Source organism: Electrona antarctica (assembly GCF_951216825.1).
Source record: "Electrona antarctica genome assembly, chromosome: 4".
Lineage (NCBI taxonomy): Eukaryota > Metazoa > Chordata > Actinopteri > Myctophiformes > Myctophidae > Electrona > Electrona antarctica.
The window spans coordinates 44,150,442-44,166,581 of NC_136809.1; the positions used below are offsets into that span (position 1 = coordinate 44,150,442).

A 16,140-nucleotide genomic window follows, 5' to 3' on the forward strand; every position below is an offset into this window, starting at 1 on the left:
ATCTGATTCAGTCTGGATTTGGCTGCCAGTGTAAATGGGGCCTTAAAATCACAGATCTGTGACAGGTCCGTTCTCGCCATTTGCAAATGCAGTGTGAACAGAAGTAAATCGGACTTGACTGCAGTCAAATCAGCCATAGACCCGACCTATCTCTTCACCCCAAGAGATACCGCACTGCCCTCCTCCGTACCTCCAGTAGCTCATCCCCAACTTGTATTCTTCCGTCTACCGCGGCGGCTCCGCTGGGGTCGATCCCCGCCACGAAGACGCTCATCCGCGCACGCGAGCCGTCCTTGTTGCCCACCAGGCTGAGTCCCAGTCCGTGGGCACCACGAGGGGCCTTCTTAATCTCAAACATGTGGAGCGTCCCGGTCAGGCTGCCGTAGCGCTGCAGCATCTTCTCTGAGGAGAGCGAGGGGTAGAACAAGGAGGACGAAGAGTTGACATGAAGAACCGTTTATAAGTCCATCATTTTATTCTGACCTTTTTGTGGGAGGGAGAGAGAGAGAGAGAGAGAGAGAGAGAGAGAGAGAGAGAGAGAGAGAGAGAGAGAGAGAGAGTGCATGCGTGTGTGTGTGTGTGTGTGTGCGTGCGTGCGTGTGAGAGTGACGTGTCTGCGATGTTGACCAACTTGACCTACTTCGGCCAATCTCGTCGTGGTCGTCCTCCGCTCCCACTGTGACGGCTGAAGTGACAGGACTCCTCTGCTCCGTTCTATTGGCTGTCGGCGGCGGCGCCTTGGGGGGAAAGGAGTGTTGCATTATTGAGCAGGCAGAGTTGGGAGGATGCCTCAGGGGTCCTTCAGGCAGGAGTTGGACTCACCCCTGAGGCCAATTCAAGAACGCTTGATGTTGCAGTGGGAAAAGCTGACGAATGGGATGAATTAATGAACACAAGTTTAATGTCAGCTAAAAATAACATGAAAGATGACCAGTCTTATGCATTATTTTGTAACCTAAGAAAGACTGCATAACTTGTGGCACATCCGTTTGAAGATATGTAAAATATCTTCAAACAAATGCTTCATCAAAGAGGAAAACAAAAGTTTTCAACAAACAAGGTAGCTGACTTTGAACTGAGGAATATATCCACAAAACATACACACTGATTACTATAAGTTGTAGCACAATATCCTTTCAAAAGTATTGGTACACACATGCACAGGCATGCATTATGCACACATAAGCACACACACAGTACCTGCTGCAACTTACAAACAAGCGCGCGCACGCACGCACACACGCACGCACGCACGCACGCACGCACGCACGCACGCACGCACGCACGCACGCACACACACACACACACACACACACACACACACGCACACAGTTCTTACACACTGGAGGTGATACTTTAGTTTGAATAATTTTCCTGGAGGTTGTTTTTATTTCTTTTTTCATACAGGCAAATATTATGCACCGGCTGGCCGGATAGCTCCCCCTTTTACTCTTGCCAAATGTCCATGTTTTAAGGACAAATTGTACCAGAGGAGACAGAGTGCGGCGGTAACAAAAAATAAGTTTAGTATGTGAAATATTCGCCAGTGAGCATTTTGCATTTTCATATTGTTTATTCATCACTCCCTGGTGTGTAAAGACCTTTACGTGCACAAACCGTACCAACCTTGAAGGGGGTGGGGGTGAAGGGATTTGTGGGGGAGAGACTAAGGAACAGACCACTGAGAATCTCTGCTTCCTAAAGGAGACAACGCAGGGTTCAACAGGGTTGAACAACAGAACAGAGTCCACAGCGGCATCCCTTCCGTACACTACAGAAGGTCTTAACATTGATTGATCATTTATATTGCAGAGCATCTTCATTCTTCAAGTCCAAATGGAGGAGGCACTCTTACAAAAACATGTTGGTCCAGAAAGCAATTTTGCTCGTGCTATATTAAGCATCACAGGCATGACTGTTGTACCTGTACTATTAAAACAGAAGACACGGTAAAGTTAAAAGCATTGGCCTTAAAGAGGGTTCCTACCTTGCTGCGCTGTAAGTCAGGCTGCGGTGACGGCGTTAGTCTTTCGTGGTTTGACCGCGTAGGAGACTGTAGATGCGGAAAAACAGAAAGTTCAGAGGAGGCAGAGCGTTGAGCGTATACTCTAAATGCTACAGCACATCCGATACGATAGAAGACACCGGATATGTTCCCTGCACAGCAGCCACCTCTCTGGCAAATTCGTATGTGCATGGCACGTACGTCATGTCTAGCCCATTCTGGGCGGGAACCCCTTTTGGTGTTAGCATTATGTTATGCTTTAGCTATTGAAAAATAGCAGATCTACAAGCTCGTAGCGCGCCACCGAGTGGCGCGCTACGAGCTTGTAGGTCTGCTATTTTTGAAAAATCGAAGAACGACTGACATAGAAACATAGCTTTTTCAGAAAACTGTCAGGATGTAGAAGACATTTTTAGAATCTGATCTCAGGTCAAAATGGGCTAGAGGACATAATGTCAGGCTCATTGTTAACGTGTGTGATTGAAAGTCTTTTCATGCTCCGGCCAAACATCCAGCCTAAGTGTGAAATGACACTGCGTCGCCTAAAGGAACCAATTTCTAATTGGATTCTATAAAGCCTAATTTATATTTCATCACATGACGGTGCCACACACCGCTCCCCCCAAAAATAACTGATTATTATAGCTTGAACATCTGCTATTGTCAATTCAAATAGCAGATGATGCCAAACTGCCAAAGGCATGAGACAACGTATAAATTAGGCATATAAGCCTATATGCAAACGGTGGCATTTGTGGCTGGGATGGAATACCTGAGGTCTGTCTGGTCCGGTCTGGACCAGGAAGTGGATGAGGTCACCAGCTGTGCGGATGGCCTCCACTGCCTGTTCATGGCTGGCCTCTCTCAGGTCCACTCCACACACCTGAGCAGTGTTGATTTTGACAGCAAAGTTTGATTTTAGTTTGAGTCACAGTCTTTTGAATAGTTTTCATTTAGTTTTAGTCACATTTTAGTCACCTGGAATGTTTTAGTGTTAGTCTAGTTTTAGTCGACTAAATATCATAAGATTTTAGTCGACTAAATCTACAGTTGATTTAGTCGACTGAACTGTATTTTGGCGGGCCTTGATGCCGTCATAATGGCTCATTTTACACGTTTACACGTGTTGTGAGCTTGTAGATTGTAGCTTGCTATTTTCAGCATGCAACCATGTGTTAAAATGGCTTGTGTAGTCTAGTCTAGTTTTAATTTGTTGACGAATTTGTCACTATATTTAGCCTTAGTTTTAGTCATCATAGCTTAGGTTTAGCTTAAGCAACCATACGAGCATACAATAAATCGAGACCTGAATGTGGGCAATAGTAGATATATCCCCCTACACACACAGCCATGCACACATGCACGCACACACACAATGAAGGATACAAGCAGTCTGATTTTACACAATTCCCAAAATACATTCACACACATCCCTATTATTTCCTTTTCCTCTGTCGCTCATTCATACACTCTCCAAGACACACATACGTGCACGTGCGCACGCACACGCACACACACACACACACACACACACACACACACACACACACACACACACACACACACACACACACACACACACACACACACACACACACACGCACACAACGATACACACCTCCAGTATTCTGTCTCCAGTCCTGAGGGTGCCGTTGTGTGCTGCCGGGCTGTCGGGGCTGATGTGTTTGATGAACACTCCCCTCATCATCTCCCCGCTGTGCAGCCGGCGGCCCATTCCTCTGCCTCCCATTATACTGATACCCAGGGACTGGCCCTGTGCTCGTCTCAGCTGCACACTAACACACACACAGCAGGGGGGGGGGGGGGAACGACAGGCGCGCACACGCTCGTCAACAGAAGTGAAAATCCAGTTTGCGCCGTTGGCGCTGACGAATGTCAGTCCTGTCCACGTGCTGCTGCTGTGTGCCTGCATGCCGCCGCATGCCTCCACGCCACGAGGCAAGACACAACAACTTTTGATTGAAACGTGTTATAAAATCACATTTATTCTACCTCGATAAAAAGGATGATCAGTAAAGGGGAGAGGGGGAGGGGGGTCTGTATTAGGATACTTTTGTTTTGTTTGTTTGTTTTTTAACGCCGTGGCTCTGCAGGAGGCTGGCTTTCTACAAATGGGTCTGTCTGTTTGTGTGAATGTACTGTATGTCTGGAGATAATCTCACAAACTGAACCAATCAGCACCAAAACTCATAATGCACACTGCCAGTAGAACACAGAAGTTTCTTCTTCTTCTTTTTTTTGCACTTTTTGAAATATTTATATGGTTTCTGAGATCTACATGATTACATTTTTGTCAGGTGAAACCTGACCTATAACAACGTAACGCTCGACTTTGCACAACCTATAGTCGACAAGATCGTGATTGGCTGCTTCTAGCCAATGGGACGGCAAAGCGGCCTCTGGGCAATGGGAAGGGGAGAGGCACATATCCCTGTTGCAGAGAAGCATGATTACAGTCACACTCACGGGTTGACGGGGAACTACAAGGCGCATAGTACCGTTATTTGACACGTTTTTCAATATTCGAACGTCACTCGATATAACTTCAAACCAAACGCGGCTGAAACAGCGCAGCCAATGCAAAGCCACAACAAAACACAGACATTGAACCACGCACAGAACGTCGGAAACTAACGCAAACAAAGGCTGCGAGGCGTGAGGTAGTGACACACAAACATACACGTTACTAAAATAATAATCAGACTAATATGGGGGGAGAACAGAACGGACACAGCGCTTCTTTCACCTGACAAATATCACTATGTGATCATTTCTTGTTGTATGTGTGAAACAGACGTTCTCCTGTTGCGTGCTACATGTGTGAATGACCAACACTGGACCTTGTCCCGACCTGATTCCAGAGACATTTTCCAGCGTTCATGTGTGATGGTGGCTATAGAGTTGGCCACATGAAGTCCCAGATCCACACCGTTGGTATATTAGAGCCTGTGTTGTTTTTAAGGGTGATCCCCTTGACGTGTTCCTGCAATGGTGCATCACTCGGAAGAGAGATACATGAAAGATATGTTTTTCATGTGGTTCAGCTCCTGTGAAATATGTGACGGATAAGAATCATAAATATTATATATAGGCAAGGGATTTAATCTCTGATTGCTCTAAACTGTATAGTATCTTGCCACACAAACAGGGGTCATCGCTGGCTTGTGGTGGACATTTTTGCAAATGTTTTTTTTGTCACGGACATATAGAACGAGTGGTCAAGGATACAGAGATAGCCCTGAATGACCACAACAGTTCTGTAACTCTGAGAGTTTTTCCATTTGTACAGTTTTAGGGGTCCTTGAAAAGAAAACATTTGAGAACCACTGGTGCTAGTGAACTCCTAATGTGCCATAAATCAATGCCATACATATTCTGAAGAAAACCTGGAGAATGACATTCAGTAATTGGGTTTTATGATCAAAATAAGAACATTTATATCAAAAGTTTGCCAGGGACAAGGCCAAGTCTTTGCCACGGACCCATTTGTCCGTGTACGGACATATTGATGACCCCTGCTCACAAAGCTGTGGAACTGTGCTCGCAAACAGGGATTCAAAGCTAATGTATAAGCAATCTATGGCGCATTGGTCTAAAGCTGCACCTTGAGGCATGTCTGACTCCAATAAAGCAGTTTTGCTCAACTGGGCATGCAGTCATTACTGGTTCCGTATTTATGTCCAAAACTAAAGACGGCTGTGATATCTTGACATATCAACCTAATAATAAAATGCTCATTCTAAGTTAGGCTTTCATTATCAAAACCAGTTATGAAAGACTAATGGACGTCTGCGTCCGAGAAAAGAACAGTTACTGCAGAGGCAAATAATGCCAGCTGAGCTAGCTATGGTCTGTCTATTGCAGTGGTTCCAAAAGTGGGGTCCGGGGACCCCCAGGGGTCCTTGAGGGAGTTCAAGGGGGTCCCCAGCTAAATGATAGTTAGGAACCAAATGGACCCTTATGGGTCTGTAACTCAGAGAGTGTACAAATGGAACCAAATGGACTCGGATATAATTTGGGGGTCCCAGATATAGAAATGCTGTTAAAATGGCCGTCCGTAGCTTAATGGATGTCCGACTGGGGGTCCTTAAATGAAAACGGTTGAAAGTGACTGCTAGAGCCATACAAATGGTGGTCCGCAGGCTAATAAATGTCAATTTGGGGGTCCTTTCCATGAAAACGTTTGGCATTGAATCATTGGGTACATTTCAGTGCTTGGCTGGAGCTCCACAGTCTGAACTGAGACACAACAGGCAGGCCGTCCACTGACCGGATCAGCTGACCATTGCTGCAGGAACGAGCCGAAGGCGAGTTCTGTAAGCAGCGCAGATGTAGCCACTACGACCACAAATGTCCCAAGAAACTAGCTAGCCTAGCAACCGAGTCTGCTGCGCTCTGGGAGAACAGCACAGCTGAATTATTTTGTTTTGATTAGGTGTTCCATAATGCTGTTTTAAGGAACGGCTAGAAGGCTGTTTCAACCAATCAGATTGCTTCCTCGACACGACCTGTTGTATAATCTGTAATTATACTGTACAACGTGGGCGCTGGTGGAAATGACAACTGTGTTAGTTGGAAACTGCCAATAACACAAACATCTTATATTACAAGACCCTGAGTCTATAAGCCGCCCAAACCCCTGCTGCATGCCTGCACCTCACACCCAATGGACCAAACCCCTGCTGCACGCCTGCACCTCACACCCAATGGACCAAACCCCTGCTGCACGCCTGCACCTCACACCCAATGGACCAAACCCCTGCTGCATGCCTGCACCTCACACCCAATGGACCAAAGTGGATTACACTGGGTGGGTTATATTTACTGAAGGATTAACACATGTTATGAAGAATAACAAAAGCTTTCAATGCAAAATTAAATACGCCCATAATTAAAAACGTACAAATACCGACATTGTTATGACGATCTCCTATCTGCAGGTGGGGCTAAAATAATGTAAAAGAAACCAAATGGGCCATGCAGGATGTGACAATAATGATCAGCATCAGCAGTTGACTGACCTTCGGGGTTTCCCCCAAGACAGGCTGGAGGGAGAATGAAGCTCCTCACCGTCCTCCGCCTTTATCTCCACCTCCACCCTTGGTATCTTCAGATCAGCTCCATTCTGCCCTCTCCTCATGCCATCCACTCTCTCTCCATCCTGCTCTGTTCCCAGATCAGCTCCATTCTGCCCTCTCCTCATGCCATCCACTCTCTCTCCATCCTGCTCTGTTCCCAGATCAGCTCCATTCTGCCCTCTCCTCATGCCATCCACTCTCTCTCCATCCTGCTCTGTTCCCAGATCAGCTCCATTCTGCCCTCTCCTCATGCCATCTACTCTCTCTCCATCCTGCTCTGTTCCCAGATCAGCTCCATTCTGCCCTCTCCTCATGCCATCTACTCTCTCTCCATCCTGCTCTGTTCCTCTCTTATCTTTTTCACATGGAGGCTTTGGGATCCGGCAACTGGTGGGAAGAAAAAGAAGAAATATTATATCGTCACTGTCGGACAGAGTCCTTGTTGTATCTACATATTTCATCTTTATATATTTTGGTCATAAATTAATGCCCTACTTTATACTTTGTCACATGACAGTGTCAAGCAAAAATAGTCAAAATATCTGATCTACGATATAATCTCACGTGTCGAGATGCGACATGTTGTGAGCTATACTCTCTCTTGGATTGATTTACATCGTCCTTTGTGGCCTGAACCTTTGGAGGTTAATTTAGCAGCAGTGGTGCCTACAGTGAATGCACAATATATGATATAGCGCGTGTGTGTGTGTGTGTGTGTGTGTGTGTGTGTGTGTGTGTGTGTGTGTGTGTGTGTGTGTGTGTGAGAGACAATATTTCAAAAGGTTCAAGCTGACATACAGTAATGAGTGCCTGTGTGACGGTGGTGGCTGTCAGGGTATTTTGTTATTTTCTCAAGGACTGACACTGCATGACACATGGACAATGGCGGCAGATAGGCTACTGGAAGGCCTTATGAAGATATGGAATTTTGAGAGCAAATAGCCCTGAAAATAAACATTTTCTGCTGGGGAGGTCGCAGCATGGAGGCCTATTTACTGCATGTGCTGGTGTGTCAGTGTGTAGTGCACACACACACACACACACACACAAATGTGTGCATGCGTTTGTGTGTGCTTGCGTGAGCCGAGGAAGAAGGCGAAGGAAAGAATTTTTCATGAATATGTTTAAGCAGAGGAGGACCGTAATAAGCGCATTGGGGTGAGTGATAGCAGTGCTATATTATCTACAAAGCAGGAGCCTATAGCCAGACAGGTTATAGAGAGAGAGCACGACTAATGGTTCCGCCGGGGTTGAATACCAGCAGAGGAAGAAGAAAGTGAAGAAGGAGAAGAAGAAGAAGTAGTAGAAGAAGACGAAAAAGAAAAAGAGGGGGTCAGATGTATGGGGACGTACAGGGACCAGAGAACTGTGGAAGATGATGAAGACACATGAGGAAGCATGTCTACACAAAGAGACATGAGCGGGCTCGAGACGAACGAGAGATGAGAGAGAAAGAGGTGAGGGGGGGTGGGGGGGGGGGGGGGAGGGGGGGGGGGGGTGAAAGATAATAGTCAAGGCTGTGGAGAGAATTAAGAGTGAAGAAGGGAGGAGAAAGGCACCGGCATGAAGATGGAGAGAGAGAGAGAGAGAGAGAGAGAGCGACAACAGACAGAAGCGAGACTATTCATTTTTTTGCTGACAGTCAGCAACAGAGATCCATAGGCGAGGGGCTAAATATAACCGAAGAGCTTCAACACCCACAGATGCCATTTTCATTCTTTATCACAGAAAATTACGGTGGCTGAGAGAATACCAGGCAGAAAGCACCCCATTTTGGCAATGGAACAACACATTTCGTTTATTGCTCCCTCTCCACAATGAATGAATGCAATCGGTAATCAGATGCAAGCCCTGCTTATTTACTCCAGTCGAGGATTGTGTGTGTGTGTGTGTGTGTGTGTGTGTGTGTGTGTGTGTGTGTGTGTGTGTGTGTGTGTGTGTGTGTGTGTGTGTGTGTGTGTGTGTGTGTGTGTGTGTGTGTGTGTGTGTGTGTGTTTGTGTGCGTGCGTGCGTGCGTGCGTGCGTGCGTGCGTGCGTGCGTGTGTGTGTGTGTGTGTGTGTGTGTGTGTGTGCGTGGACGAACACACCTGCCTGTGTGTTCTTACAATACCTTGTATCTGAGATGGCAGTTGTAGTAGTAGTAGTAGTAGAGACTGTTGGTTCTTTGCCTGGCGCTTGCAGCTGTGTCTTTGACTTGAATAAGTCAGGGGGCTTGACCGCCGCCGGACCTGTGACCAGGCCAGCTGACGTGGTCAGACGAGATGCAGCTGGAACCGTGACCGGAGCAGCGGACGCGGTCAGACGAGATGCAGCTGGAACCGTGACCGGAGCAGCTGACGCGGTCAGACGAGATGCAGCTGGAACCGCGACCGGGCCGGGTGACGTCGTGGTCAGACGCGACGCAGCTGGACTTCTGACCGGACCGGGCGACGTGGTGGTCAGAGGTTCCGGAGACGGGCTTGGGGGGATGGGCGACAGGGAAGCACTATCCGCTGCGACGGAGGCCAGGGGGGCGAGGCCCAAACGGGCCCTGTGTTCCTCCACCTGGTGGGCTGCCACGTAGGTGATGCTGGGGAGAGAGAGGCAGTGAAGGTGAACGGTGAAACTCCAGTGTGAGTTGAATGGGCTCTATGCACACATAACTCGTCCTACTTCCAGGCCGCTTCCCTGCTTCCTTCACAGGTGCTACTGATGATACTAATTAAGGCTCTGTTTAATTTAGGCCTGACTCACACCTTCGCAACAGATTGATGTATAGCTGATGCATGAGACTTATTGACTGATGCAAGCTCACAATGCATTTCCAATGGGAGTCACATGGTTTGACACAACATTTGTGTTGTATGAGGGGGTGGGGGGCAGTCAAAACACAGCCGAAAGCCGTACAACACAAATGTTGTGTCAAACCATGTGACTTCCATTGGAAATGCATTGCGAGCTTGCATCAGTAAACAAGTCTCATGCATCTAGCATCCAACAATGTTGTATGCTAGATGCGAAGGTGTGTCAGGCCTTAGTGTGAAGTGGTTCTCAAACTATTTAATTTCAAGGACCCCCATAACTCTGAGAGTGTACAAATGGGTCCATTTGGTAAGATTTGTACACCTGTACGGGGCCATTTGGAACCCACTCAAGGACACTTTGAGACCCACTAGTGTAGCAGAGTGTTTCCAGTGAGCCAACATGCACAATAGCAGCACCCTGACTCTGTTTGACCAGAATGGAACGGAGCCTTCATTAGTATCAGCGGTAACACCTGTGAAGGAAGTAGGGAAAGTTCTTTCCAAAATGGCGTTTGTGCATATAGCCCATTGAGCTTAACCCCTTAAACCCGGAGTACCTCAGGGCTCTACACTAGTGATTTTTCTGTTTGCACTCTCTAAAATGATATATCTTGGCTGAAAATAGCCGATCATCAAGCTGAGCTTGTTCATCTGCTATTTTCTGCTAAAGTCATCCCCACAATGATGATGTCGGGGTTTAAGTAGTCTCGCGTTGTCAGACTGTTGCCTCTCGCAATTTCCAAATGCTTCCATCATACAGTCTGGAGCAATGGAAGTTCTATCATGAGTCAAATATAAAGCGGAAGTAGAGCCTCCTCCCCACTTCCGTTTCGTCTTTACAGTCGTGCACCTTTATCCTAAAATAAATAGAAATCATCTAAGCATATATAGCTTGTGGCTTAGCAGAAAGGGAAATAAAAAAATAAGCTCTAAAGATATTTTAAAAATATGTTATCGTGAACGGAAATAGCAACTTCCTTACTCGGATTTCGGGAGGTGTAGTTCCAGACTCTATATAGCATTCGGAGATTGTAGAATAGTTTTAGGGTTACGTGGTTAAACAATGACTTCCATTCTGTGTGATAACGTATGATAAGCAAACACTGGACACGGTTACGATGATGATGATGATGAAGAAAATGTCATGACCATTATGGATTCTATATGCATGCACACAGAGTTCCCTATGGAATGAGATATAGATAAAATCTTCCCAGAGGAAGATTGATTGTTATGGATCAGCAAGGTTGCTTCTACAGCGACCAAAACAGGAATGAATGAGTCTACTGAAATGTCAGATGTAAGATAGAAAGCTGTGACATAATAGCAAAATGGGCGCGATGTGCATATGGGCAGGCCGTTATACAATCAACCAGAAATAGACAAATTTGCCTTTCTGGCACATTGCATATCGTGTACTTTTCATTGGTTCAATATTTATAAAACCCTGCAGACACTACTTTAACTTAGACTACAGTACTTTAAAACAAATTGCTGATCTACAAGCTTATCCCATTTTGGCGGGAACCCCTTTTGGTGTTTTAAACATTATGTTATAATTTAGCTATTGAAAAATAGCAGATCTACAAGCTCATAGCGCGCCACCGAGTGGCGCGCTATGAGCTTGTAGGTCTGCTATTTTTGAAAAAAGATTTAGAAGATTTTTTTTAAATGTTGAGGTCAGGCCTAAATGGGTTAAATTGGCTATTTGTGATGCTTTAGTGTGCCACTGTTGCACGAAAACGTAGGGTAATAATTCAGGGGGGGGATATCAAAGTATAAATATGGAGATAGGAGGTTTCTCCCCGACAGTGAGGATATGGAGCTGTTGTGTCTGAGCCATGTCGACAGGCTGTCTCGTCTCAACAGCATCCTCATGGAGATAAGCCCTCAACCTCCGAGATGTGTCTCATTCTGAGCATGCCAAAACAACTCATCTGCCCACTCGCTCTGTTAGTTTGTATGAAAAGCTGTCAAGTTAAGAATGAAGCAATGCTGCGAGTGTAGGTGTGTGTGCATGTGTGTGCGTGTGTGCATGTGTGCATGTGTGTGTGTGTGTGTGTGTGTGTGTGTGCGTGCGTGCGTGCGTGCGTGCGTGCGTGCGTGCGTGCGTGCGTGCGTGCGTGCGTGCGTGCGTGCGTGCGTGCGTGCGTGCGTGCGTGCGTGCGTGCGTGCGCGCGCTCGCTCGCTCGTGCGCCTTCACGGATGTGCAAGAGGCTTTTTAGAGCACTTTTAATTCAGGAGCACACACTGCTGAAGGTGAGATGAGGTATGAATTATTCAGGACATTTCTAGGGAAAGAAGTGTTTTTTCTTTCTTTTGGTAGTTGGACCCTACACTTGCATGAAATAGAGTGTGTGAGAGAGAACAAGGTGAGAGAGGGAGAAAACGAGAGAGAGAGAGAGAGAGAGAGAGAGAGAGAGAGAGAGAGAGAGAGAGAGAGAGAGAGAGAGAGAGAGAGAGAGAGAGAGAGAGAGAGAGAACAACACATTGTGGGTAATAGTGTGAAACCATACTGAAATTCTTCAATTATTGAAGAACTGTTAGATTCTAGGTTGTAACACTAGCAACCAATAATTTAACATCATTGCTAGAACATAGCACACTTGACAGAAGAGACATCATATACACAATGGCAGTGAGTAAGACAATGAATGGCAACGCATAATGAGATGATCAGCTAGTCACTGTCGCAGGGGAACAGTGACATGTCAAATATAGACTGATGGAAATGTACGGTACGCCTGTCACGACACAGAACACATACAGTAAGCACCCATACTCACTCATATGAGTTACGGCAGTGGGCACGGTTTGACTGAGCAGCTCTAGGAAAACATTCACAATACTGAGTTAGTTTTTCTATTGGCTTGATTGATCTCTTGTGTATCAAAAGTGAAAGCACCACCCACCATGCACTGAAAGCAGGCACTTGTTTGTTTGTACCACATGATCAAATGAAGGGTATTGTGATTACTATGCCAATAAAGTATCCACAAAATAAAATGTTTGTGATTCATCTTTTCCTTTGTGCTTATAGAGGTGATTTGTCAGCGATAGGCTACCCTTTCAAATTAATGCGAACATTCAACATTAACATCAAATGCAGGCTTTTTCGCTGACATTTCTCGTTTCTGAAAAAGCTAAGTACAAAGTGAAAAGGTTTCAATAAAAACATGGACTCTACTCCTAATTATGTATGATCGGCTGGGTATGTATGTATGTCGGTGTATGTATGTATTCTTGGTGACGTAACTAAGGTTACGTCAGACAGACAGCAGAGATCTCTAGGACTCAGAGCAGCAGTTGTTTCGAACCGCCGGGATTCGAACCGCTGACCCATGGATCATTGGACAACCTGCTCTACCTCCTGAGCCACACTCGTACCCAGACAGAGAGCTCTATAGGGACTCAGAGCAGCAGTCGTACCCAGACAGCAGCAGAGAGCTTTAGGACTCAGAGCAGCAGTCGTACCAGCATTGGACAGCGACTGGAGGTGTGGTCTTAGTTTTAGTGATTTTAGCTTAGTTTTCATTTAGTTTCCATTTCGTTTTCATCAGTGAAAAAAGTTAGTCAACAGTGCTGTCAACATGGTGCATCTGGCCTGCCAACTGCCACAAACACAAATTGGCCCCGCAACCTGTGTTCCTCCTACGGGGTGGAGCGGTTCATGCCAGCGGGGTGTGCTGAGCGAGAGGAGTAGGACGGAGGCGTTACAGTATGTCCGCTCAGCGGGGGCTCCTCAGCGGTGGCAGGTGAGCCAGTAGGGAATACAACATGTAATGGCAAAAACCACAGTCAGAAATGTGTGGGGAGGTTTAATTGGCACAACGAATTCAGGAAGGAAAAAAGGGGTGAAAAATAATTGGCTACTCTAAATTTAGAGAGAGAGAGAGAGAGAGAGCAAACATATCTGCAGATATAGTTGATCAAGAGTAGTGTGGTACAGTGGTCTAATTAACCAAGGACATCATTTTGACCTTTTCACATATTTTGGTATTAATTAGAGAAAGCGGATCAGGGAAGAGGAGTATTTTCTCATCGCTGGGGGAAGGGGAAATAGCTTTTACAGCTTCAGAGCTTTATGGCTCTGATGAGGGCACAGGGGTGAGCTGTTAGAGGTTATGTTTCTTACTCAGGGTCGAAGCGGTTACCTTCTGAGTCCCAGACTATAACCGCTCAGTGAAGGCCGCCACAATCGCTATCAGTCAAATTGGGAGAGCATATAGAAGGTCACTCATGGTGTTTGCATTGTGCTTTGGCTCCTCACCTGATTTCTGGTCCCATGACAGAGTGTCTGCGGAGCATGGCCCGGGCTCTGGTGTTGTTCAGGTTGTAGGTGGGCTCTGCGTTGATGGCCAGGATAGAGTCCCCGACCGCCAGCCTGCCGTCCTGGCTGACACTGCCACCTTGGACCACGCTGCGCACCAGCATGGCCGAGCCGTCCTTGATAGCACACACCGACATGCCTAACAACACGCACGCACGCAAGCGCACACACACACACACACACAGTCAAATCCTGAGTGTCACAGCGATTCAACTCTGACACTGTACATACTGTATGTAACTTTCAAGAGTTACAAATGGATATATTAACACTGAGGATTTTTCTGTGCACGGCCACACACACACACACACGCACGCACGCACGCACACACACACACACACACACACACACACACACACACACACACACACACACACACACACACACACACACACACACACACACACACAGTTCATGCATCATGCACACGGAGGAAGGTTTACTGGGGATATACTTTCAACTCATGCCAAATCAGTCTGACATGAGTCAAAGCCAGACTGATACATAACATAATCAGCGTAATCAAGACAGACGCTGGGTAGATTAGCACGCACGCACGCACGCACGCACGCACGCACGCACGCACGCACGCACGCACGCACGCACGCACGCGCACACACACACACACACACACACACAGCACGTTGACATTTACACACCACCACTGACAATCATCCACCCCCCCCACACACACACACACACACACAGGACATAGGGCACTGTTGACTGGAGGATAACACCACAGAATACCAGGCTTGCAAACACTTGACATTGACATAATCAAGGCAGGCTGTAGGCGGCATTTAACTTGGCGCACTTGGATAGAAGCAGGTGAATAGGGCCACAATCAGTCTTTAGTGCTCTCTCTCTCTCTCTCTCTCTCTCTCTCTCTCCCTCCCTCTCTCTCTCTCTCTCTCTCTCGGCTAGAATATTGCAACTTGCTGCCCTACAACAGCGGTCCCCAAACGCCGTGCACCCCCTATTACCTCCTGACCTACCTGACGTAGTCTCGTCGTATTTGGCCGAAAATGATATATTTTTTAATATGATTATGGCAAAATAATCACAGAATGTCACAGCACTGAGAGACATGTAGTTGCTGTATACTCCCGCAGCTGCTCTATACATCTCCTTACAACTGTGTTTTACCGGATTTTGCCGTTTGTGTTAAATAACACCATAAAACCACCATTACCCTTTTCATGTCATGCACCCCCTAGCGCACCACAAGGGGTGCAGAATAATAGTGCATGTTTAAGTGGGGGAAGTGTCTTCTCTTCTCTCAGTTGAAAATAATATGGTGGTTTTGTCGAGGAAAGGCATACATCGCAGAAACATAAATCGAGCATAAAGGCTGATCAATCTTACAGAATACTTTTCACTAAACAAAACAGTATCCATTTTCAATGAAAAAAGAAAAATACTTTCCTAATGTGTCATGCCAAAGTATAAATTAATTCAATTTGCTTTAATACACACACGTACTATGCACATCCACAACACTATGGTCGTACATAATTTGATCTTGGTCAAATAAATGGCTTTGTTCTTATTTTTGATCAAATAAATATTTTATTGTTAGTTGGTGTTACATTCAAATTACAATACAATCATAGTGCATGATGGGATACGATGGTCCCCAATCTAACTACTCGTACAAAGAACACAAACATAACATTACAATAAAGTATGTTATACTTAATTACTTATGCTACAGTGTATCTACAGTATAGACATACACACACGCACGCACGCACGCACGCACGCACGCACGCACGCACTTAATAACAAAAGTTTGAAGAAGAATTGTTATGACCAACCATAACAAGCAATTCTATAATGTCTAATAAGAATTACTGCAAGTCTGAAGGCAGCTACTGTATGTGTTTTAGTCAAGAAAAGAAAGAAACTAATTTCAGAATG

At 46.1% G+C, this 16,140-nt stretch overlaps 1 protein-coding gene across 1 annotated transcript in view; it reads right to left on the reverse strand.

Moving 5' to 3' along the window:
- The window catches only part of LOC306921333 (multiple PDZ domain protein-like), a gene marked incomplete at its 3' end in the record, with an annotated part of 68,034 nt that overhangs the window by 21,552 nt on the left and 30,342 nt on the right, over nucleotides 1-16,140 (reverse strand). Inside the window, exons 18-26 of the mRNA XM_079498442.1 lie at nucleotides 14,158-14,356; nucleotides 9,215-9,673; nucleotides 7,048-7,491; nucleotides 3,624-3,801; nucleotides 2,778-2,888; nucleotides 1,988-2,053; nucleotides 1,627-1,698; nucleotides 641-737; nucleotides 191-402 (exon numbers count right to left, since the gene is read on the reverse strand). Coding sequence (XP_079354568.1) covers nucleotides 191-402; nucleotides 641-737; nucleotides 1,627-1,698; nucleotides 1,988-2,053; nucleotides 2,778-2,888; nucleotides 3,624-3,801; nucleotides 7,048-7,491; nucleotides 9,215-9,673; nucleotides 14,158-14,356 — 1,838 coding nt within the window. The remainder of the gene's footprint in view (nucleotides 1-190; nucleotides 403-640; nucleotides 738-1,626; nucleotides 1,699-1,987; nucleotides 2,054-2,777; nucleotides 2,889-3,623; nucleotides 3,802-7,047; nucleotides 7,492-9,214; nucleotides 9,674-14,157; nucleotides 14,357-16,140) is intronic.